Source organism: Lynx canadensis, chromosome A2, assembly GCF_007474595.2.
Source record: "Lynx canadensis isolate LIC74 chromosome A2, mLynCan4.pri.v2, whole genome shotgun sequence".
Taxonomy (NCBI): domain Eukaryota; kingdom Metazoa; phylum Chordata; class Mammalia; order Carnivora; family Felidae; genus Lynx; species Lynx canadensis.
Window position 1 is genome coordinate 168,145,822 of NC_044304.2, and position 25,746 is coordinate 168,171,567.

At 51.3% G+C, this 25,746-nt stretch overlaps 1 protein-coding gene and 1 long non-coding RNA gene across 2 annotated transcripts in view; one reads left to right on the forward strand and one right to left on the reverse strand.

The window, feature by feature from the left end:
* PTPRN2 (protein tyrosine phosphatase receptor type N2) overlaps positions 1-25,746 on the reverse strand; it is a 768,343-nt gene that overhangs the window by 449,856 nt on the left and 292,741 nt on the right. The window contains 2 exon segments of the mRNA XM_030297386.1: positions 15,436-15,598; positions 25,188-25,284. Coding sequence (XP_030153246.1) covers positions 15,436-15,598; positions 25,188-25,284 — 260 coding nt within the window.
* LOC115509436 lies at positions 4,907-5,784 on the forward strand. Its single transcript, XR_003967342.1, has 2 exons — positions 4,907-5,100; positions 5,415-5,784. It is a non-coding gene; the product is annotated as an uncharacterized LOC115509436 (long non-coding RNA).

The following is a 25,746-nucleotide window of genomic DNA, read 5'->3' on the forward strand; positions in this document are numbered from 1 at the left end:
GAAACATCAAAGCTGCCAGGCTTTCTCTTAACAATTAGATGTAACATCAAATCCGTGGCCTGACCGACATGGTCTTTCATTGAGCCTCCACCTGTAAGTCCCCCTTATTCATTGAGCCCATTTTCCCAGGAGGAAACAGACTGTTTTGCCACTAGACGCCTCAAGGCCCAGTTGTCCTCCCCTCTGGAGTAGCTACAAAAGTGTTAGAAATGTCAGTGTTCTACCTCTGTGGAACCGTCAGAATTTCATGGGCAAACATGGAAATTTCCAACTTGGAGATTCTCAGAAAAGTTATGGCTGTCCTTGAGGCTTACTCCGAGCTCCCTCCATGGTGTAGAATGGGTCCACGAACCATAAAATTTTAAAATCTTGCCCATTCACATTTTCTAAGTGCACCTCGCTTGGGGCACAACATCGATGTTGAGTCAATAGGGAGTAGACCTTCGGATCTAGTTAAGATGTGCAGCCATCACTGAATTTAAGACAGATGGTTCAGACTCCCAAGTCTGGCTATTTTCAAAAATATTTGGGTTCAGGCTTCCAGGATAGACTTTGGTATAGCAAGTTAGAAGTCAGAAAACTAGGGTTGATAAGGGTTCTAAGTTGTTGTTCTCACATATGAACTTGGGCAAATCACTTGACCTTTGGAGACTCAATTTTCTGTCAAAGAAGGAGACTGGACATTATCTCTAAGATTGCTTTTATTTCTAAAATGATGTGATTTTAGCTGTCATCCAAATTGTTTAATGTTGTCCAAGTACTAGCTGAAACCAATTGCTTTTCCTTTAGAAAAGAGAAAGGAAGATTCATTAGAGAAAGGGAGAGAAAAATAAAATGCTACCACACAAATAGCCCCTCCAGCATTTTCCCACAAATTGGGTGTAAGTGTCAATCTTAAGCCCAGGCTGAACTCCCGTTCAGAAAGGCTGTCTCTGAACACCTGGTCAGGTCATAGTGCTGGGGGCTAGGGAAGGCATCCAAATGCCTCATTAATGTGCCCACAAGCCTCTCTCCTCTTTTTGCCATGAATGCAGCCTAACCGAGGACTTCTGCTCAAAGAGCTTCTAATTATGGTCGAACTGGGAAGCCCCTGGTAAAGGACAAACCAGGCTGAACACAGTGCACAGTGGATCACTCCTGAACGAAACCTGTGCAGTGGAATGGGATAAACAACCTACTTTGGGTCTGTTTATGCTGTGAACCAAAAAGAATATTTCAGTAGGCAAACTGTAGAAATCACAGAAAAGCATCAGTTTTTACAAATCATCCCAGGTCCTCTGTAAATGAAGGCCAGCACGATGGTGTCCTCAGGGGAGCTCACTGTGGCCCAGGCGAGGGTGCCACCGAATAACCAGGAGTCCTGGGAAGTGGGAGATCGGCAGGAAGTGTATTCTGGTGGCGGCTCCTTCTGTGTGGCTTCAAGTCTTGAAGGAGAGACTAGGAGGCGGGGCTGGATTCTGGGGCAAGGCTGCCTGGGTTTGGCTCACACCTCTGATCTCACAAACCTAGTGAGCTTTGCTTTGGCGAAGTATTTAATCTCCAAGTCATCCGTAAAACGGGGATGATAACACTCTGCTTGGCACAGCGTGTTAATGGCTACTGCCACTAGTATCGTTAGGGTTATTATCTACTTTACCTCCTTAGGCCTTCATTTTCTTTGAAGCAGGAGGAAGTCCACAGATGAACTGAGCATAAACCACCCCCCCCCCCCGAAGAAGTTTTAAGCCTCAATTCAACAAACTTATGATGTCAGGTTCCCTAAAATAATGCTGAATAATTTTTAGGACTTTAGTCGCCCCAATCCGGAAATTCGCAGCCTAAAAGTATAACAATTTGCCACTGCCCAACACATGGTGTGGCCAGTTTTGGTACATTGGTTCTTGGTACACATGCTAGAGAAATCTAGTGTGGGAATCCCTGGTATGGTAAGTACACTGTGTACGAGGCATCTGAGAACTGCCACAGTTGATAAAATTTACCCCGAAATTCCATTCCTCCAGGCACATTCCTTAACCCACAGTGTGGCCACATGAGAAGTAGAGTCTGCTCACCCGCTCACCCACACCTGCTACACTGGATAAAACACAGGGAAAGAAGGCTCTTTGGGGAGACTGGCCTGATCCTGTCAGCACAGCTCTGTGGAACCTGCACAGCTTTGGACAACCTCCTTGCACTTCACTTTTACTACCTTCAAAATTAGGAATATAGTTCCTTTTTTTCTTAAAGCAGGTAAAAGGATGAGAGTAAAAAGGTGAGTTAAAGTGCTCAGCACATGGCTCAGAGGAGATGTCTGATAAATGGTAGGCGGTCGCATCACGTCTATCACCATGATCCCCACCGACATCATCATCACCATCAATATCGTCACTATGAGCATGATCACCTCCCTCACCACCGTCACCTCCCTCACCACCATCACCATCCTCACTGCCATCAGCACATCCCAAGCACCAGTGATGCGGTGTGCCAAGCTCTGGCCTACATTCTGTGGGGGAAGACTGTCTCAAACACGGACCTGTCTTCAAACAAATCGCAGACTGCAATGGGGGTTATGTCACAGACGTATGTAACTATAATTGAAAGCATATTATTAAAGAGGTTTAGTGATACCAATTTGGAAGGAAGAGGGGAAATCAGGGCTGCCGCCTGGAGGCAGCTGACACACTTCCTAAGAGCCGCAGGCTGCACTGCACCCCTATCTGCCAAACAATGAAACAGCCATGGATGCTCCCTATACCCCCAGCCTCCCCAGGACCAGGGGACCAGAGCTAAAAGCCAGGCCTCCTTCCTCTCATGGAAGTCTGCCCACTCCAGCCCCAGACTGTAAAATTAGGAGTTCAGACTGCCAGGAAGGCCTCGGGGCCCTCGGAGCCCCACGTGCAAACAAACACTGAGTGGAGGAGACTCATGTCTGCACACTGGCCACTAATGCTTATCAGATATTCTCTTATGCCAAGGATCCAACACAAATTAGGAAACTCAAATTGGGTCATCTTTTGACCACAGAACAAACATTTTCTCCAGGTTGTCTCACAGCCTGAAGGCAGCATTGACAAGCACATTGATCAAGACATGCTTACTGCCGGTGACGAAACACACAGCAATGGGGCTGTCCACAGGCTTCCTGATGAGATGACCCCATAATGCCATCAGATGTGGCCAGATCTGGGAGCCTCCTAGGAACCCTCCACCTGCAATTCATTAATGTAGAGATGGGATTACTTCTCTGTGCTTTTCTGTGCTCAGGCCATGGAGGATGATTCGGGGAAGTCATCAAGTCTCTTCCTCTCCCTCGATCTCTGTCTCTGTTTCTCTGTCTCTCTGTTTCTGTTTCTTTCTCTATCCCTCTCCACTCCTGTCTCTCCCTCTTTCTCTCCTTCCCTCCCCCTCCCTCTCTCCCTCCTTTCTTCGCCCACTTCTGCCTCCCTCTCTCCCTCCGACACTCCCCCCCTCCCTACCTCTCAACACAGAGAGAAGGATGTCCTGCCAAGGTGTTCAGGCTCTAAGTGTCCAGCCTGCCCCGTGTGCAGGGAATAGGTTGGAGGTGTCATTCTTACTGACGGCATCGTTGCCAAGACAAAAGAAATGTTTGCCTTCAGGGGAGCTTAGGGACAGACACTGGTCTATCTTTCTTTGCAGCTGAGACGTAGTACTTTCAGTTAGAAAAACCAGTCTCCAAACACTTTTTACAGGGTTCACAAAAGCTACGTAGTTGAAGAGATGTTAAGTTCTAAACCCAGGATCAACGAATTATGCAGAAAGCTGACAGCAACATGAGGTGTGGACTGTAAGTGATGGATATCTACAGTGATACTGCGCCATGCTTGCTTGGAATGGCTCTAGAGACAGCTGACGACATGAAGCCAGCGCCATCGCCTCGCCTCTCTATCCCCCCACATCGCCTCTTCCTTCTGTCATTTCTGCTGCACCTGCTGTCCTTCTGGCCTGCACCTTCTCCTACAGCCCCAGACTCAGCAAGTAACAGGCAAAAGGAATGGACTGAAGCAGAGACTTGCGATCCATTTTCTACCCATGTTGGATAAGCACCAGGCATGAAATCAGAGGCCCACTGGCTAATATAACCACCAGGAGGACATCAGGATCACAATCACAAAATGGGTCCTGTTTTCTGAGTGCTGGTGCCAGGCTGTTCTTTGGTGTTATTTCTTTTTGATCCTCCCAAAAGCCTATGGTGTACACGAAACTACAGCATTTTTTGGGTACGAAGCCAATAGAGTTCTGGCAAGTGAGAACCAAGGCTGGGACACAGCCCTGGGCGTCTGGCTTCAGGCTGCGCTATAGAAAGGAGGAGGCTCGCCCTGCAGTCCGTCTGCTGCTCCGCAGAGTTTGGGGGAGTAAACTCGGTGGGCTTGCATTTGGCATAAAAAATAAACATGAAAAGGCTGGGCAAGAATCTCAGGGTTCCGATTTCAGTTCTACTACCAAGTAAGTGTTTAAAGCAGGCATTTCACTCCATCTTTCTCGGACTCGGTGTCCCTCTCCAAACTGAAGGTCTCAGGGAACTTCTCATCCTCATAAACGTGAGTCTACAGAAAGTACAATGCAGCCTGACAGGACGAGGCTGTGGCTTTTTGTCCGTCTGTCCCATCAGCTCCAAAGAGTCCCGATGGAAGAGGTGAACGTCTCTCAAGAGTGCCTGAGTAGCTTCTCACACACGGTGACGTGAGATCAAAAACAGAAAGAAAAAGGAGAATGCCTCCTGCCCGTACAGAATGCAACACTAAAGAAAAACAACGAATAACGACTTCTCACAAAGCTTCTTTGCGGCTTCCTGTGTATGTCCACACAACCACCTCTCCTACCAGCAAGCCAGCTGTGCAAGGGCAAGGCCGGCTGCAGGATCTGGCACGGGGCTCAGCAGGATGGAAGGCAGAAACACGGACCCAGGAAATAAACAGGGCAGGGGTCTGGGAGGGATTGTCGGTGCGTGATCACTCCCCGTGAGGTCCCAGATTGATCTCCAGCCCTCGCGACCGTCACACCTCAGATGCTCCGCCTACTGGGTGAGCAGATGAACAAGCGAGTGACACACAGGCTGGTTTGCCCACGGAGCTCAGCCCCAAGCTGACTGGAGCCTCGGTAAGTGGAGAGGGCTGGGCCTACCAGGGAATGGGGGGTGGTACTCACAGTGACTATGATTAACCCCTTCCTGCATATCGGGCACAAACCCCAAGAACAGCTCCACCGTACGATCCCAGCTTCCCACCGAAGGCCAGGAGAAACAATAGCTTGAGAAGGCAACTTTTAGATCAAATGAGCATCACAGATGTGGTTCAGATACAATGTCGTGGCCACGGTCCTCACAGCTCAGCACCTTTGCACATGCTATTCCCAGTGGAACAGCTAAGAAGAGGGCAGGAGGGAACCTGAGTCACCAAATTCAATTTCCTCAGGCGGCACCTCTTCAGAAATGGAGGAGAAGACGGGCTTGCTGGTGGACGCCTGGCTGCTTCCCAGTCCGGGGCTGTTAGGAAGCTGCTGCCACGGGCAGCTGCATGCAAGTCTTCCTGTGAACACATCTTTCCTTTCTCTCGCTACGTCACAGACAGGTGAATGTTCAATTGTAAAGAAACTGCCAAATGGTGGCTGTAACAGTGGTATCACAGTTATTTTTTTGTTAATTTTGGCCCATCTAATGGACACAAAGTAGCCGTTCCTCAGCGTGTTATGCTGTATTTCCCCCAAAGAATAATCATATTTGACACCTTTCATGCCCTCACTGGCCTTTGTGTATCTTTTTTAATAAAGCGTTAAAAACTTTTACACATTTTGTGTTGGCTTGCTCATCTTTTTCTTTTCCATCTTTATTAAGGTGTGATTGACACACAATAAATAGTACACATTTATGCGGACACAACCATACACCTATGAAGCCATCTCCAGCAACGAACATAACTGTCACCCAAGAAGTGTGCTCGTCCCCTAACAGTTCCTTCCAATTGCCCTCCACTCCCACATCATCAGGCAACGACAGATTTCCTTCTGCAACTCATACACTAGTTCGTATTCTGTAAAATTTTGTATAAATAAAATTATAAAAGTATGTACTTTTTTCCTGTCTTTCAGTCAGCATAATTATTTGGAAAGTCACCCATGCTATGGCATGCATCAGTAATTCATTCATTTTTATTTCTGAGTAGCATCCCACTTTATAGATCAAACCCAGTTTGTTTATTCATTCACTCGTTGATAGGCATTTGCGTTTTTCCAGTCGTTGGCAATTACTATTACAGCTGCTATGAATATTCACATACCGTCTCCGAAAGGACAAAGCTCTGATGTATCTTGGACACGAGTGGGATGGCTAAATCATGGAGCAGCGTATGTTTAATTTCTTAAGAAACTGCAAATGCTTCCAAAGTAGCTACACTGTTTTACGTTCCCACCAGCGGAATATGAGCGTTCCAGTCCCTCCACCCCACTGCCAACATATGGTGTGCTCATTCTCTTAAATTTCAGTCATTCTGGTAGGCATGTGATGGCATCTCCTCATGGTTTTAATTTTTATTTCCCTGATAAACAATGATGTTGAACATTTTACAATGAGTTTATTTGCCACCCATTTATCTTCTTCGGTGAAGTGTCTTTTCAAATATTTTGCTCAATTCTTTATTTGCCTCCTCTCTTTCTTTTTAACAAGTTTTGAGAGTTCTTTATACATTGTAGAGAAAAGTATTTTCAGGTGTATTATTTGCAAATATTTTTTCCCAGCCTGTGACTTGTCTTTTCACTCACTTATCATTATCTTTTAAAGAAGAGAATTCCTAATTTTTAGGAAGTCCAATTTATCAATTTTTTTCTTATGGATTGTACTTTGCTGTCATAGTTATACATCAGTATGGGGGACCTTAACACTTTTGAGCCTTCTGACACACGATCATGGTATATATATATATATCTTCATTAATTTAGAGTGTCTTTACTCTCATCAATGTTTTTTTTTAATTCTCAGTGTACAAATCCTTACACGTATTCTTAGATTTCTCTCTAATTGCTTCACAATCTTAATGCTACTGTAAGTAACTTTTCAGAATTTTAATATCTAACTGTTTGTGGTTATATAGAGAAATATAATTGATTTTTGTACATTGACTTTGTATTCTATGGCATTACTATGCTCACTTACTAGTTTTAGTAGCTTTTTTGGTAGATTCCATCAAATTTTCTGCAAAGGTGGTCATGTAATCTGCATGCCTTTTATTTTTTTTCTTACTTTATTGCACTAGCTAAAACCCCCAGTACTGAAGAGGCAAGAGCAGACCTCCTTGTCTAATTCCAGATTTTAGGTAGAAAGCATTCAGTCCTTCCTCATTCAGTGTGATGTTAGTTGTAGATTTCTACCATGAATTGATGATGCCTTTTGTCAAATGCTTTTTCTGCATCTTTTAAGACTATCATATAGTTTTCCTTTTTCTTGTTAATATGGTGAGTTACACTAATTTCATATGTAAACAATCTCCTTATATCATCATGTATTATGCTTTTTCATATAATGTTGGATTTGCTTGCTAAAATTTATCTATAATTTTTACTTCTAAATTTTTTTTTTCAACGTTTATTTTTGGGACAGAGAGAGACAGAGCATGAACGGGGGAGGAGCAGAGAGAGAGGGAGACACAGAATCGGAAACAGGCTCCAGGCTCTGAGCCATCAGCCCAGAGCCCGACGCGGGGCTCGAACTCACGGACCGCGAGATCGTGACCTGGCTGAAGTCGGACGCTTAACCGACTGCGCCACCCAGGCGCCCCTATAATTTTTACTTCTATATTTCTGAGGAATAATGATCTAAAGCTTTCTTTTCCTTTATCTTTCTTTGTATGATTTTAATCCTTTGATATTTATTGACTTATTTTATGGTCCAGCACACGATCTATATCGGGAAATATTCTATGTATACTTGAAAATAATGTATATTCAGCAGTTTTTAGATACTATCATTCTATCAATATCAATTAGGTTAAGTTGTTGATGGTATTGTTCAAATCTTCTATATCCTTAATGTTATTTTACCTATTTGTATAAGAAGTTACTGAGAGAGGAGAGTTAAAATCTCTAAAAATGATTGTAGACTTGCATAATTCTCTTTTTAGTATTCTTGCATTTTTGCTTTATGTATTTGAAGTGCTGACATTAGGCTCATAGAAAAGATTTTATGTCATTTTAATGAATTGATCATTCGGTTGTTATAAAATCCTCTATCTCTGATAATGCTAATTGTCTTGAAGTGTACTGTGATTAATATTAACATCATCACAGCAGCTTTCTGATATTTAGAGTTTCCATTGTGTATATTTTCCATACTTTTACTTCCAACTTATGTATGTCTTTCTAATATCATGTGTTTGGCTTTAGTAGAATATGGTTATCTGTTTTCTGTTTTTATTAATTTGAACATCTCTGGGGGTGCCCGAGTGGCTCATTTGGTTAAGTGTCTAACTTTTGGTTTCAGCTCAGCTCATGATCTCTCTGTGTCAGCACAGAGCTTGCTTGGGATTCTCTCCCTCTCTCTCTGCCCCTCCCCTGCTCATGTGCATGTGCACTCCCACTCTCTCTCTCTGTCTCTCTCAAAATAAATAAATGAATTTTTTAAAAAGTTAAAAAAATTGAACATCTCTGCTTTTCATTTGGAGGGCTTAATCCATGTCTATGCTACAATTATCAGTATGGCTGGACTTAAGTCAACTTTCTTGATATTTGTTTGATAGCCCGCAAGGTGGCAAAAACGTCTGCACAGCAGCTTTGAAAACATCTGATTATGTATTTCCTGTGCTTTATCCAGTCTCTGTTCATTAGAGAGAGGACACCGGACCCAAAAAATAACAAGTTCTAGGTTCTCGTGCAGTCTTTAATACGGAGAACCATCTATCTCAACATAGAAGAAAAAAGCCTAAGCCAAAAATGCCACCAAGTGCTCATGTTCTGAATCAGCTCATTACTGTTGTGCTGGAGTGGCCGCATGGCAGGGGGGCCGCAGGGTCCGGCACCCCACCCGGGACTCGTGTGAGGGAGCGGCCTGCCCGGATGAACCACAGTGTGTGGCCATCTTGCCGGGGGCGGTTAAGGACTATGCGAGTCGTGCTCGGCAGACGGAGTCAGACGGATGGAGTGTGTGGGGATGCGAGCGCCAGACCCTCTCTCCTGAGATGGATGCCGGTCGTCCTGTGCCTCCGAGGGCCCCAGGGTAGAGTCACAGGCACTGACCCCACAGCCTCAGGGCTCTGGAAGGTCACACTCTCGTGCAGAATGGGGAGGCCTGTCCAGATGCTCAGGGTCAGAGTCGCCAGGTAAGTGAGCCAGGGCTGGACGGACTCTGCTGCGAATCCCGCTGACCAGCGTTTGGGGGCTACAGACTCACCCCCCCCCAACCTCAGGCCCAATAGGACACTGGGCGGCTCTGGCAGAGTCACTCACCCACCTGGGGGTCACACCCCCAGCCCCGGCTCTGCCACGGCTCCCCTGCCCCCAACACTGCCGGCACAGACCACGTGACAGTCTCAGAGTCCCTGATGTCACACTCGTAGGTTACCCCACAGCAGGTGCGGACAGCAAGGCAGTATGGCAGAGGACCCAGGCCGTCCACGCCCGTCCTCGTCCGAGGAGCAGCAACTTCTGTTCTAAACTGACGGTCATCCCGGCGTGCGGCTGAGTGAGGAGACGGCCACGCAGGAGGGGAAACATGGTGCTGGGTTCAGGATGAGCACGAGGCCCCGCGGCACCGGCGGGCGGCTGACGAAGCTTCGCCAACACCCTGGGCTCCAGCTTGTGCGCCTTCCTGCTCCGTTTCTGTCCCCGGCGCAGAAGGCCGCAGACTGGTTAGGGACGGGAGCCGCTTCCCAGAGAAACGTCGGCAGGTTGCTTTCAAGCTTCTCCTGGGTCTCGGGAACGTGTAAGGACCGTCTTGCCCTTCCCGCCTCCACAACCATCTCTGGGTCCCACACCCAGGGACGCGACGCAACGTCTCCATTACGGAAGCCAAGGCTGAGCATGAGGCTTCATGTTCCTTTTGAGAAAGACACATCGGGGGACAAAGGAGGAGGACAAACGAGTGATCTCACACTTGTGTGTATTCCAGTCTCCCATCCTCGGGACTGGGAGAAGCTGGTTTCCCTGGCACCGCGGAGTAAGTCAACAGGTGAGTCGCTCGGGCTCTGGGCGCTCTGCGGGGCTGGGCACCCAGAGCTCAGCTGCGGTCTCCTCGGGAGACAGGGCTCCAGCAAGAACCAGCAGGCGGTTTCCAGACCTACATTCACCGTGTTTCTGCAGACAGGTCAGGACTAACAATGGTAACCACTACTGACTCAGGCCTTTGCTGTGAGCTCTATGTGCCTTGTCTCGCTTCTCCTCACAGTGACTCTAGGACCGTCTTACGGCCCAACTTCACGGCCAAAGACCCTGAGGGCAGAGAGGCTGAGCGGCCTCCCTGAGGCCACACGGCACTGGTGGGAACTGGTTCTGAACGCCCTCCAGAGTGTCCAGAATCTCGCCCACCGTGTCTGGCCCCCGGCCGACAGCCAGGCAAAGGTCCTTGACAATTGTACCTCTCACTCCACGGCATCCAGCTGAGCACCTGGCTCATGGAAAGTGCTCGGTCGCAATAAATGAATAAGAAATCTTAAGTTCAACATCTAGAAAAAATGTTAAGTGCATCCGGCTCGGACGGGGTTACGGCCCACACTGAGAAGCCGGCCAAGGGTCCAGGCGGGAGTGGGACTGGCCGACTGCAGCGTGGGGGCCGCCCTGCGTTATCTTACTCTCTCCTGCTAGGGGCTCGTCTGTGAGGACTGAATCCGTTATGGCAAATGCCACGAACTGGGCAAACACATTCCCACGATCCAGGACAGGAACGTGACCGTGCAGGAGCTCCCAGCAGCCTCTCAAAGTGGCCTGGGGGCTCTGGAACCCCATGGCCTCAGCAGGCGCCCTGGCCGGTGCTAGGACTCCCCACAGGGCCTCTGTATCCCAACGTGACTGTGAAACGAGGGCTGGACGGTGAAGGACCTCGAGGAGGGGCTGACGCAAGTAACAGGACCCTAGAGAAGCCCGGACGACAGACGTCCTTTCTCTGGGGGCTCTGCCCGTAAGACGCAGAACTGAACCAACCTTGCACCTCAGCCCACACCTAACTTGACCTCACCTTGCGGGGCCGCAGCACCAGTTCTGAGTGCCCGCTCAGAGCGCACTGCTGTCCTCAGGTGACTCGGGCCTCATCAGCAGTGTGCCCTCGAAAGGACCTTGCATGGGCGCTGCACACAGTCTCAGCCCGGGGCGGGCTTTAATCACTTCAGTGGCTTCTTGACAGGAAAATAATTGAAAAGGGGACACACGTTGCATCCCCCATATTTTCTGGGGAAAATCTTCTGAGGAAACCCCAGCAGAGCCTCAGAGGAGAGGGACCTTCAGTCATGCGTCACTCATAGAAAGGAAAATATGTCAAATCCCGGTGGACATAACTAATGTCCAGCAAAAAAGTGTGCACATCACTGCCAAAACCCAACATGTCCACCACGATCACCCTGGACTTCAGCACTTTGCCCAAACCCCCTCCTCGGGATGCGTGAGGCCCCTGGTTCTGACTGTCCCTGCTCTCCCCAGTGACTCAAAATCTGGTAAGTCCAGTTTAACAAGCAGTCATTCTTTGCCATGTAGACAGCTGACATTTGTGATTCTGTTTCTTTAAAACGTCCCTTTGAGCATCTCAGAATGGCTTGAGGGCATGTAGCGTCGGTAGAAAATGAACTTCTACCCAAGAGCACGGCACCTAGACCCTCCGCACCACACAGGATGCCCACCTAGGGCAGGCGAGCCCAGGATGCAGAGGCTTCCTGAGAGGCAGGCCTGGCAGTGTGACCCCAGCACAGTCCTGGGCTCAAGTGTCCCTTGGGTCCCCCTGACCCCAGCACGGTCCCGGGCTCACTCAGCAGGATGGGGTGTCCCCTAGGTCCCCCTGACCCCAGCACAGTCCTGGGCTCAAGTGTCCCTTGGGTCCCCCTAACCCCAGCACAGTCCCGGGCTCACTCAGCAGGATGGGGGCCCCCCAGGGTCCCCCTGACCCCAGCACGGTCCCGGGCTCACTCAGCAGGACGGGGTGTCCCCTAGGTCCCCCTGACCCCAGCACGGTCCCGGGCTCACTCACCAGGATGGGGGCACCCCAGGGTCCCCCTGACCCCAGCACGGTCCCGGGCTCACTCACCAGGATGGGGGCACCCCTGGGTCCCCCTGACCCCAGCACGGTCCCGGGCTCACTCAGCAGGACGGGGTGTCCCCTAGGTCCCCCTGACCCCAGCACGGTCCCGGGCTCACTCACCAGGATGGGGGCACCCCAGGGTCCCCCTGACCCCAGCACGGTCCCGGGCTCACTCAGCAGGATGGGGTGTCCCCTAGGTCCCCCTGACCCCAGCACAGTCCTGGGCTCAAGTGTCCCTTGGGTCCCCCTAACCCCAGCACAGTCCCGGGCTCACTCAGCAGGATGGGGGCCCCCCAGGGTCCCCCTGACCCCAGCACGGTCCCGGGCTCACTCACCAGGATGGGGTGTCCCCTAGGTCCCCCTGACCCCAGCACAGTCCCGGGCTCACTCAGCAGGACGGGGTGTCCCCTAGGTCCCCCTGACCCCAGCACAGTCCTGGGCTCAAGTGTCCCTTGGGTCCCCCTAACCCCAGCACGGTCCCGGGCTCACTCAGCAGGATGGGGGCACCCCTGGGTCCCCCTGACCCCAGCACGGTCCCGGGCTCACTCACCAGGACGGGGTGTCCCCTAGGTCCCCCTGACCCCAGCACGGTCCCGGGCTCACTCACCAGGACGGGGGCACCCCTGGGTCCCCCTGACCCCAGCACAGTCCCGGGCTCACTCAGCAGGATGGGGGCCCCCCAGGGTCCCCCTGACCCCAGCACGGTCCCGGGCTCACTCACCAGGATGGGGGCACCCCTGGGTCCCCCTGACCCCAGCACGGTCCCGGGCTCACTCACCAGGATGGGGGCACCCCAGGGTCCCCCTGACCCCAGCACGGTCCCGGGCTCACTCACCAGGACGGGGTGTCCCCTAGGTCCCCCTGACCCCAGCACAGTCCCGGGCTCACTCAGCAGGACGGGGTGTCCCCTAGGTCCCCCTGACCCCAGCACGGTCCCGGGCTCACTCACCAGGATGGGGGCACCCCAGGGTCCCCCTGACCCCAGCACGGTCCCGGGCTCACTCAGCAGGATGGGGTGTCCCCTAGGTCCCCCTGACCCCAGCACAGTCCTGGGCTCAAGTGTCCCTTGGGTCCCCCTAACCCCAGCACAGTCCCGGGCTCACTCAGCAGGATGGGGGCCCCCCAGGGTCCCCCTGACCCCAGCACGGTCCCGGGCTCACTCACCAGGATGGGGTGTCCCCTAGGTCCCCCTGACCCCAGCACAGTCCCGGGCTCACTCAGCAGGACGGGGTGTCCCCTAGGTCCCCCTGACCCCAGCACAGTCCTGGGCTCAAGTGTCCCTTGGGTCCCCCTAACCCCAGCACGGTCCCGGGCTCACTCAGCAGGATGGGGGCACCCCTGGGTCCCCCTGACCCCAGCACGGTCCCGGGCTCACTCACCAGGACGGGGTGTCCCCTAGGTCCCCCTGACCCCAGCACGGTCCCGGGCTCACTCACCAGGACGGGGGCACCCCTGGGTCCCCCTGACCCCAGCACAGTCCCGGGCTCACTCAGCAGGATGGGGGCCCCCCAGGGTCCCCCTGACCCCAGCACGGTCCCGGGCTCACTCACCAGGATGGGGGCACCCCTGGGTCCCCCTGACCCCAGCACGGTCCCGGGCTCACTCACCAGGATGGGGGCACCCCAGGGTCCCCCTGACCCCAGCACGGTCCCGGGCTCACTCACCAGGATGGGGGCACCCCTGGGTCCCCCTGACCCCAGCACGGTCCCGGGCTCACTCACCAGGATGGGGGCACCCCTGGGTCCCCCTGACCCCAGCACGGTCCCGGGCTCACTCACCAGGACGGGGTGTCCCCTAGGTCCCCCTGACCCCAGCACGGTCCTGGGCTCAAGTGTCCCTTGGGTCCCCCTAACCCCAGCACGGTCCCGGGCTCACTCAGCAGGATGGGGGCACCCCTGGGTCCCCCTGACCCCAGCACGGTCCCGGGCTCACTCACCAGGACGGGGTGTCCCCTAGGTCCCCCTGACCCCAGCACGGTCCCGGGCTCACTCAGCAGGATGGGGGCACCCCTGGGTCCCCCTGACCCCAGCACGGTCCCGGGCTCACTCACCAGGACGGGGTGTCCCCTAGGTCCCCCTGACCCCAGCACAGTCCCGGGCTCACTCAGCAGGACGGGGTGTCCCCTAGGTCCCCCTGACCCCAGCACAGTCCTGGGCTCAAGTGTCCCTTGGGTCCCCCTAACCCCAGCACGGTCCCGGGCTCACTCAGCAGGATGGGGGCACCCCTGGGTCCCCCTGACCCCAGCACGGTCCCGGGCTCACTCACCAGGATGGGGGCACCCCCGGGTCCCCCTGACCCCAGCACGGTCCCGGGCTCACTCACCAGGACGGGGTGTCCCCTAGGTCCCCCTGACCCCAGCACGGTCCCGGGCTCACTCACCAGGATGGGGGCACCCCTGGGTCCCCCTGACCCCAGCACGGTCCCGGGCTCACTCACCAGGATGGGGGCACCCCTGGGTCCCCCTGACCCCAGCACGGTCCCGGGCTCACTCACCAGGACGGGGTGTCCCCTAGGTCCCCCTGACCCCAGCACGGTCCCGGGCTCACTCAGCAGGATGGGGGCACCCCTGGGTCCCCCTGACCCCAGCACGGTCCCGGGCTCACTCACCAGGATGGGGGCACCCCTGGGTCCCCCTGACCCCAGCACGGTCCCGGGCTCACTCACCAGGACGGGGTGTCCCCTAGGTCCCCCTGACCCCAGCACGGTCCCGGGCTCACTCAGCAGGATGGGGGCCCCCCAGGATCCCCCTGACCCCAGCACGGTCCCGGGCTCACTCACCAGGACAGCAGGCTCCCCTGGGCCCCCCTGACCCCAGCCAAATTCAGGGTCCCGGTTCTGCTCCCTCACAACTGAGTGTCCACTGCTGTAAAGGCGGTAAAGGAGGAAACACCCTCTTTGCTGCCTGCAGGTGCCCTATCTGTATTTGATGGTGGCTTTCTAGAGCTCCCGAGCCTGTTCCAAGGAAGCACCCTGAAGACCTTCACCCCTAAGGGTCCTGGACTGCTGACTGGCTCCGTGTGGACGGGGGGTGGGCAGCCACCGCTGGAGTGTCGTGTGCACCTCTGAGCAGGGTCCAGGAGCGTTCTCTGCACACGCCCTGACCGTCCCTGTACCACACACTAGTCCGGGACTCAGGAGAGAAACCAGGAAATGCCAAAGACTCACACTGGAGAGAAGGGCACGTGGCAGGTGAAAGACACCCCCCCGGACCACGGAGCTCCGAGGCTCACCTGGGCTGGCGGCCTGCTGTGCTTTGTGCGGAGGCGCACGTTTGGGGCAACAGCCTGGGACAGGGCCTCCAGGTATGGCAGGTAGCGCTGGACAGCCCTGGCCAGGCCGCCGTCGTCCTCCAGACTGGACCTCCTGTCCTCATCCACACTCTGCTTCGAGGTCCTGAAACGCAAAAGAAAACGATGAGCCAGTCGCACATTTGTTCACGTCAATCAGCTGCCTGGCCCTCTGCTCCGCGTGACAGAAATGCGCGCGGGACGGCCCTGGAGCCTGAGCAAGGACACGGGTCTCAGGGCCAGAGGGCGAGGCCCGCCTCCTTGACGCACATTAGCCTTGGACTTGAATCTCTGAGGCGCCTCCCTGAGCCTGGTGTCCCGACGCGTCTCCGAGCCACCGTGGGCACTTGATGAGGGGCCCCTGGAGAGGGCAACGCGGCCTCTCTGAGCACCGGGGGTGGGAGGCAAAGGCCAGCAGACAGAAAGCAGCCAGGACTTGCTGCAAGGCCGACCGTAGGAGCAGAGGGCAGGGCTATGCGGCGGGCCCGCAACACGAGAGGCTCACGTGGAAGGGGGTCTGAGGTTTGGGAAATGGAACAGGCTGGGGAGGAAGGAGCACAGGCAGAGGAGGCAAAGGCAAAACCAAGAGCCGAGAACGGGTCTGAGGCCTGAGCCCCGGCTGCCGCGAGTGCAGGTCGAGGCAGCGGAACTGAGAGCTGACCTGGCTACAGACAGGGCAGGCGGGTGTCCCACAGGCGAAGGCTGCTCTCCCCCAGCGACATACAGTAGAAAGAGCCCTGAAATCAAGCCCCCCCTGGTCTCACCGCATCCCGACGCCTCAGCAAACACCCCACACACATGACTGTTCAGATGCAGGGAGCACCTGCCGATGGCTCGCTGCTCACGGCTGCAGAAGAGTGACCCAGAGGTGCCCTCCTGACTCCCAGGGCCCACGAGCGTGCTGGGTCCCAGGGCACAGATGGCACTAGACCCACGGTCAGCTGACTCTGAGACGGGGGCCTGATCCTGGGTTACCCCGGAGCCCCAGTGTGGCCACAGGTCCTTAACAGAGGGCGAGGAGGTGGAAGGCGGTGGCGGAGTGATGAGGGGCAGGATGACTTCCAGGAAGGCGGGGAAGAGCGCAAAAGGGAGGAAACAGTTCCAGCCCGGCCCTCTAGAAGGGGCCGCCCTGCGACACCACAGGCTTTGGCTCAGGGAGGCCCAGGCTGAGCTTGTGACCCAGGGAACTGCGAGGTGACAGGCGGTCACCGTGTAAGCCACGAGGTCTGTGGTGATCTGTCACAGCAGGAAACTGACGCAGTGCCAAACATTTCTACGCTGGCACTACGGAAGAGCCACGTACGCATCACCATCCGTGTGTGCGGTCCACGCCAGGCAAACACAGGTTTGCAGCAGGAGTGACCGAGAGAAGCTTTCTGCCTTCTTTCCACGTGGCGGCGAGACACAAATGGGGCTTGTTCCGAAGCTAGACGCTGCTTCACGCCCGAGTGCCGACCAGAAAGGCCGTGGCTGTGTCCAGGAGGGGAGGCCAGGACGAGGCCGGAAATGCAGGCTGACCGACCCAGCACGGACGTGAGAGGCGAGAGGGCAACCGCTGGACTTATGCTCAAAGTCATTAAGAGAACGGCCAACTGCCCAGCAGACAGAGGCGTTCTGCACAGGCTGAGCATGACCAGAACCAGAGGCACAGAGGAAGCGACCGGGTAGCACCACTACCGGCAGGAAGTCAGGGTCACGGGCCTCAACCCATCCAGGAAACTCATCTGGCCCCTCAGTGGCCTCCTGTCCGGATCAGCCCCCAGTCCTCCCATTCCCCACGGCCTCCCAGAGCCCTGGCTCTGGAGAGATGACCTCTGTGCCCACCCATCTCACAGCCTGGACCCGCCGACCAGAACTTCCCAGCCCACCCCCAAAGGGCCACGACGCACCCTAAATGGGGCAGGAGACCAAGCAGCAAGCTCTCTCTTCAGAGACCCCTCTGTGTCACTGAACTCTCTGATGCCCTGATCCCTGCGAGGAGCTTGTCTGACGATGAGCTCTAACACCGGCACCGTGTGTAACGTGGAGAGGCTGAGAACTTCCCAGACCATCAAGTCCAGGTTCCCTCTCCTCAGAAGCTACCCGCCAGTTTGTTTTTCCTCCCACATCACGCTGTCTGCGGCCGGCTTCGCTGTGCCCACTGACAATACATCTCTGCAAATGGCAACATCACCTACCTGTGCCCCGGCCGTAGCCCACAGGCCTCACTTCTCTTCCCCCTCGTCTCTGTTCCTCACTCGCACATCACACACTCCTTCGGGCTGACCTAGAGACCCCCCAAACCCGTCCACGTCCCCCTCATGTAAGCCACGAGCAGCCGTGCGTGATGGCCCCGGGGGGCCTCTCCCCTCTGTCACCTGGAAGCCATGGGGGCCTCTGGAAAAGTTCACCAGGTCACATCACTAACTGGCAAAAGCCCCAATCACACTCCACTTCCCTGGACATTCATTCACCTCGTAGCTCAGAAACTCCCTCCCAGCCACATCCAACCCGAGGTGTGTTCCACTCATTGCTTATTACATTACCTTCAATTCTTTGTAGCTTTTATTACTGACTGAAATGACCGTCTTTATTTAATATGTACTTTTTGTTGCTACATATCCTCTCACTAGAATGAAAGCTGCTTGAGGGAAGGGGTCGTGTTTCTCTATATTCTTCACGTTCTCTGCTCCAAAGCCCCGAATTTACGCAGAGCCTAACTCAGCAGGCACTGAAAGAGTACGTGTTGACTGAAAGAAAGAACTTGGATACAGACGGTAAATTCTGGGTCGATGCAGAGTTAGCCCAAAACGCTCACATTTCACATTATTAACCTGTTAAATGACGCCTTTCCTGTGCAACCTAAAAATTATCACCGAAAGTGAATTCAAGGTAACAAAAGTGATCACTGTGGTGTAGTGGGGGGGGGGGGGGGGAGGGGGGCGTGATCAAATTACTTTTCTTTTGAAAGAAAAGTGTCTCATTTTAGATTATAGAAGACATCATACTCCCAGTCTGTTAGGCCTCCTTGACAACCACAAATACTGTTTGTGTAGAAAGAACCAGACACGTTTCCCATGGCAACTGTATATAACCTCAAATTGTGCTCTCTGTAGTGGATGTTCAATAAATGTGGCAGCTGATTTTTGAATAATAAGTAATTATAAGCAATTATAAGCTCTGACATTTACATAGCCACATATGTGGGTGGGTTTTTTTTTTGCTACTAAATGCATTTGACCTTCATGTAAGTAAATACTGGTTTTTAAAATTTGTATTTTTTTAATTATCTGCCAGAAGTACCCTTGACGTTGAACAAGAATATCCCAGACTGCTGGAAAGCGGGTACAGCTCACACAATGTCAACATGACGTTTAGAAAAACAGCACACAGGAAGGGCATAGACTCATCTGCTGTTTTTTCCATTTCTTCCCATCCTTTCTGTGCTGAGTTTTGTATTTGGAGAGACTTTGCTTTTAAGTAATCATTTAATTTTCACTTTTATTTGTAAGTGTACCAACTATGAGGAAGTTTTGTGGTAATTCTAGAAATAAGGCATTTTGATATGTAAACAGAATAGCCATCAGTTCTGCAAGCACAGGGTTGAGGCCGTAAGCCACAGGGGCACCTGGGTGGCTCAGGGGGTTGAGCATCCGACTTAGGCTCAGGTCATGATCTCACGGTTTATGAGTTCAAGTCCCACATCAGGCTCCGTGCTGACAGTGCAGACTGTCAGCATGAGAGAGGCAGAGAGAGTGGCTTGTGCTTTCTCTCTCTCATAAAATGAATAAGCTTAAAAAATTTTAAAAAAGAAAGGCCATAAACCCAGGAGAAGGGGGAACAGAGCTCAAGGCCTGAGAATGCATCAACTTCCCCCATTCAGGGCCCTGTGTCTACATGTGTCTATATGTCTGTGTTTGTGTGTGTGTGTGCCTTTCTGGTTCATCCGTGTGTGTGTGTGCATGCCTGTGTGCATCCGTGTGTGTGTCTACATTTGTGTGTCTGGTCTGTGTATATGTCTTGCAGGCTGAGCGAGGTTGAGTTACAGCAAATAAAATGCTCAATTTGTTAGTAGCCATTTACACTTTTAGTGACCAGGAAGCAGTGTCTTAAGTATTTTACATAAACATGACAGTTTGTTACTTATATGTGGGTCTTCAGGGTGATTTTGACACGCTTCAGGAAACGTATTGGGGTTTAGGTGGGTGTGTGACTCATTCTAGACTTCCCACTTATAGGAATGGAGAACTGGATCCTGGCTAGGTTTTTCACATAGAAATTCTGGTTTTCAAGAATGGATCATTAATGTTGGTGTGGTATTTGTACATATTTCATATAAAACTAGGACTTACAGAAAACCCTCTTGTTTGCGTTTAATTGCCTCAACTGACAAAGTTGCCCTGCTTTTATTTCTGATGCCTTTTCAAGCTACACCATAGTGAACCTCACAGGTGATAAGGACTTCATGGTACTTTGACCTCAAACCATGGCTGGCGTCTCCTCGGCCATTATTGAACGGAGGAAATATGTTCTGACGTCGACATGTATTTTAACTGAAGTCGATTCACTTCTCTGGCAGTTTGTCTTTCTCCGTCACGAATTGTAACCTCGTAAAAGTGCCTTTCGGTTGTCTCGTTCATCCTCCTGGAATGTCTGTTGCCAGTGGGTTTGTCTGTGATGCTGTAGTATGTTACAGTGAAGAGTCTGCCGTCACTACGTGGGGCAAGCCTGGAGCAGTGAACTTGCAAATGGGCTTAGCCTGGCATTCAGCTCGAAGTCGGTCACAACTTTGTAAGTATACGTTTTCCACTTCTAAAAGAGCAAACGCACTTTGCATTTAGGACTCCAGTATTCTCTTTCTCACATGCATGCATAGACCTTCAGGCTCCAAATAATGTAAGATTTAGAAGGTAAGATTTTAGAATAATGTAAAATTTAGAAAATTTGCTAAAAAAAAAAAAAAAAAAAAAAAAGCCCAGACTAGGAACGAAATCTTTACAGGGAGTAGGCAGTGAGCCTTGTCCTCACTCCTCTCGCGGTCGTGGTAGCTACTGAGAAACCACCTTTTCACTCTTCACGTAGAAGCCTCGTGACCACCTGACACAATGCTCCCGGGCAGTCTTGTGTGACTCACCAGAGCTCCACACAGGCTGCGGGCCTCCTGCTCACCTCCTCTGGCTCTCAGGAGAACCAGCAAAGGGCAGGCTCAGATTCCTGCGTTCTCAGTGACCCCTCACGCTTCCCCTCCGTTCCTTACGTCCGGCATCTAATTACTGATGGGCCTACTTTCTGGGTTTCACATGCAGTGCTTACTCTGGGCAGCACAGAAGCAGGGCTGGGCTTCCTGAAGGTGATTCTAAACCATCCAGGCAAGTTAATCTCTCTGAAGGTTAACTGTCTAACTGTCTTGTATGAAGCATGCCAAGTATATCTCACTGGCCAGTTGTGGATACTGACAATTCTATCAAGTGTAGAATGCTCTAGAAATGCCCTATGGAATGAATAAAGTGAGGAAGGATTCTTGGTTGGTGTGGTTACCCACATAATAGTTCAAAAGTGTCAGTAGATCATTCATTCTGTCTTTCCTTCACTGATTCAATACTGACCACATGTCAACCTGGTAAAAGGCACGTGCCAGGTGCTGGGGGTCCCTGGGTCAGAAGCAGCGCCTAGAGAGGCGACAGAGGGAGAGAAGGCAGAAGCGTAATGAGGTGGAAGATACCGATCTCTTCACTAATAATGATAGAAACTTGCACTTTAAAAATATCTGCAGGGGCGCCTGGGTGGCGCACTCGGTTAAGCGTCCAACTTCAGCCAGGTCACGATCTCGCGGTCTGAGTTCGAGCCCCGCGTCGGGCTCTGGGCTGATGGCTCGGAGCCTGGAGCCTGTTTCCGATTCTGTCTCCCTCTCTCTCTGCCCCTCCCCCGTTCATGCTCTGTCTCTCTCTGTCCCAAAAATAAATAAATAAAAAAAAAAAAACAAAAAAAAACGTTAAAAATATCTGCAAACCAAGAAGGTGATGGTCACAACACGACAGACAACAAAAGCAAACAGTTCACACTCCACAGAGGAAATGGGAGCAGGCAGGGACAGCAGGGCCTTCACCGAGCTGTCCAGGGGGCTGAAAAAGTGCCGACTGACGTTCAGGAAATCCACGTGTAAAATAGAGAAAGTCCAAAGGGTGAAATTTTAAAGGACAGCCAGATCAATTAGGCAGCAAATGAAAAAGAAAAGGCAGGAATGGCAATACTAATTTTAGAAAAATGGAATCCAAGACAAAAACCATTAAAGTCAACAAAGGCACCCTTTGGAAGTGACCATGGGTACAGCGATCACCAATAAAGATGTAACGCAGCAGCCTTTATGTGCCCAAAAGTCAGAGCCTCGGTGTTTAAGGGAAATATATTAACAACAAAAGGAAAATTTACAGAAACAGTTTTGTCTGAGAAATTTCAGTAAGTCAAATACAATTAAGGACATATTATAAACTATATAGAATCATCAACTATATGTAAAAAACCTGCACCCTGCAAATAGTGGGTATGATATCTTTATTCATTGAAAATTAATAACAAGATGGCATAAAATAGGCCACAGAGAAAACCTCAAAATCTCCAGAAACTAAAAGCTGAACAGGTCACATTGTCTGACTAAAATGAAATAAACTAAGTGCTAATTTCAAGTTTAAAAACAATATAAACATGAAAAACCAGGCACTAGCTACTTCCAAAAGGTACAAAATTACAGTGACAGATAATTTAGAGCAGAAGCAAACAAGTAGACGTCAGTCACGGGACGGGACGAAAACTATGTTCCAAAGCTAATGCACAAACTTTTGTAATTTCATTACTTTTTAAAAAAATGAGTAAGTAGAAACATGAAAAAAAGTTGAACTCGAGAAGCTTCATAAAAAAACAAGTCTAAGGGTTCTGGGATGCTCAGTTAAGCGTCCAGCTCTTGACTTCGGCTCAGGTCACGATCTCACGGTTTGTGAATTCAAGCCCCACGTCGGGGTCTGTGCGGACAGCACGCAGCCTGCTTGGGATTCTCTCTCTCCCTCTCTCTCTGCCCCTCCCCCACTCATGTGTGCACATGCATGCTCTCTCTCCCTCTCAAAGTAAATAAATAACCATTTTAAAGAAAGTAAGTGTAAGGACAGTAAGAAAATCCAAGAGAGAAGTAATTTTAAAAATCATGTTAAAAGTGTGAAAAAAAATTATGCTAAAAATGAGAAGAGTGACCACTACCTACATGTTGAATGGACTTTTGAACTATAATCCAACTCTATGTATCACAAGTTAACAGATGTGGAAGTCCCTGTGAAAAGGAGGGTAGCTCTCTGCAAAAATACAAATGCCTCAATTTTACACAAGAAAAACTGTGAGCATATTTGACCAATAGTCTTGGAAGACAACGAAGTGTTATGAGATATACCTACAGAGAAAGACTATTAAAAAGTACGTACACTGGTAAACAGATCATCTCAATGCTAAAGAAAGTGCAGAAAGTTTTGAAAAGAGGGAAAAGTACTGTCTGTACCATGATGACCGTCTGACCGTGACCCTCGCTGCAAGGAGGCCGGAGCCAGACGATGGCAGGAATCCGTGCCTCTATTCTGCTGCTGAGACTGTCTGTCAGGCAGAGTGCCATCAGGAAACAGACTGGACCCTGAAGCAGGATGTCCGCGTAACTGAACAAGGCACTGTTTACAGGACTGAGAGGCACAACAGAGATGACCACGGCGAACCACCAGACCAACAGGAGGGAGGAGACACGCTGCCCAGGTCCCGCTGCCATCCTGACCCCCTCTTCTCTGCCCTCTAAGCTGGGCTGAATCCCACTGGCCAAACCCAGACCCAGCCTGAGGACACGGGCGCCTACTGACACAGCCTAGGAACACCGTCCCTCGGGGGCCAGAGCCAGGAGTGAGACAGACAGGAATGCGGAGAACGTCCCATCAAGTCCTCCAAAAATAGGGCTCTGCTGGTAGAGCTGGGATGATTGGTTTACTTAGGTTCAACACTCTCAAAGACAGAGATTAAAAATCCAGCCTAGAGAGAGCTAAGGGCACTCTGTTGTCATTAGCAACTATACTGGTGTCATCTACGGTACAGACCAAAAAGATACCTCTACAAGACGGGATACGTGACAGGTTACTAGCCTCAAATATAAAGGCTCTACACTGAAAGAAACAAAACAGAAAAATAAAAAAAAATACTTTTCATATGGGCAAGGATCATGCATAGGAAATCCATAAAGAAGAAAATTCCAATCTCTAATATGAATATTTTTAAACTTTTGATCTTATTTATTAAAAAGCAACAAAGACAAGGTGTCGCTTTTCATAATAAAGCTGGCAATTTTTGCAAATGACAATACTGACATTGGTAAGAAGGTGGTCATCCAGGTGTCTGTTCAACAGCCTCACCTCGTCTGCAAACGTAGGTCTTTGGGTGATGCTGTGCTCTGGTCTTTCTCTCACCTCAGCTGTCCAAGGAGTTACCCTTTGCTCATGGTGGAGTTCAAGGTTACCTGGCACAGTGCCCCTCATCTTAGTGAAGTTCAATCTTCACTAGGAAGGAAGGAGCAGTGGGCAGCACTGAAATGCCCAAGGGTAATTTAAAGACAAGTGCAAAGAGTATGAAGTCATCTAAAACAAAAATGGAAATTCAAGATAGCTTGACTTTGGTTTTTGGTTGTTTTTTCTTACAGAGAAGTCTTACACACACTCACAGACTCTAATGGCATATTCTCTTTGACAAAGGAGGCCTTCAAGGTTGACAGCTGGGCGCAGGACATAGAAGGACACATTTTCCACCTAAGGAAACTCCTATTCTGGCTGGAGAAGAGCTAACATGGGAACGTGTTTTCAGTGTGCACAAGTCCTTTACACGTGCTCACTCACCTAATCTCCCTGGATTCGGAAATGAACTTCTTGGCGGCTTAGCTCCTTCACTTATTAGAGGAACATGAGCTAAAGGCAGATGCCCACGTTTCTGTGTAACTGAGATTTTCCTAACTGAAGTTTCAAATAGTCTCTTTCTTTGGGAAAAAAAAAAAAAAAAAAGGACTTTCCCAACTTCCCTAAGCCTTTGGGAAAGGGCTTTTCACTTTTTATTCACTTAAAGAATATATAGTTCAATGGCTGAGGGACGAGACAATCCCAGCTGGCTCACTGTGGCCTGTCTGCTTTGGACTAAGTCTCCAACTTCTTGTGTCCCACTTTCCTTCCCTGCAAGGGTGCGTGGGAGATTAGGAGCCCTCACGGTGTGCCGCGAGGAGGCGATGAGATGTTGCAGAGTGAAACACTCGGCGCAGCACTGCTAGGCTCTGGCAGCGGGAAAACTTCCAGGATTTAATTCTGCTTTTTGTACTAAAGAGAACATAAATTCTTACTGGGAAATGAGAAATCTTGACTTCTCTGCTTCCAACCAAGGCTCTGAAGATGCAGGGCTTTCCGAGGGTCTTGGGAAAGGGACAGGGCCCTTGGGAGGTCTGTCAACGAGGACAGCCCCTGGCTACAGGGTTACGCCAATGCATCTGGCTCCACTGGGCTAGGACACAGAGGAAAGGAAAGTACCCATCTGCTCCGTATTGGACTTCTCCAACTCTCTGCTCCCTCTACACCCAAAAGACAATAGGTTCAAACAAAAACAAGCTTGATGGATGCTGGCTGTGGCCAGAGAGCAAGGAGACACAAACCGCATCTACTTACCTGGCTGTGCTGGAGGCGTCCAGATGTTGCGGGGAGGGAAGGTTCAAGAGTTCCTGGGCCATCACGTGCTGGGTGTAGTCATCCTGCCATGTGAAGCCTGGGGACAGATGCAAAAGCTGCATTATCAACGTGGAAGGTGAGCAAAGCTCTTGTTTCAGTCACAGGAGAAACTGCCGCTGTTTCCAAGTTTTCCCGCAATGCCAAGGCGCTCACTGCGGTTTACTAATAAGGTCTTTTCCTTCTAGAAATCCCCGCCTTCTGAGACATCTAGACCAGAAATATGATGGGTGCTTTGCCAGATGAAAAACACTAGGCGCAGTGGTGGCGTGGCTGGACAGCAAGGTGCCCTTGAACCAGGAGCACATTTCACAGATTTGTCCCCAGCAAAAGATGCAGACTTTCTCATGGAAAGGTCCTGGTCGTAGCAAAGACATTCTCGACCCAAATGTGCACACGTTCACCCACCACTCAACCGCCGTCCTGCTCCTCACCGCCACGTCTCGGGCTCCTTGGAGCTCCAGCCTGCCTAAGAGCCACACGTTTGTAATGAAATAAGGGT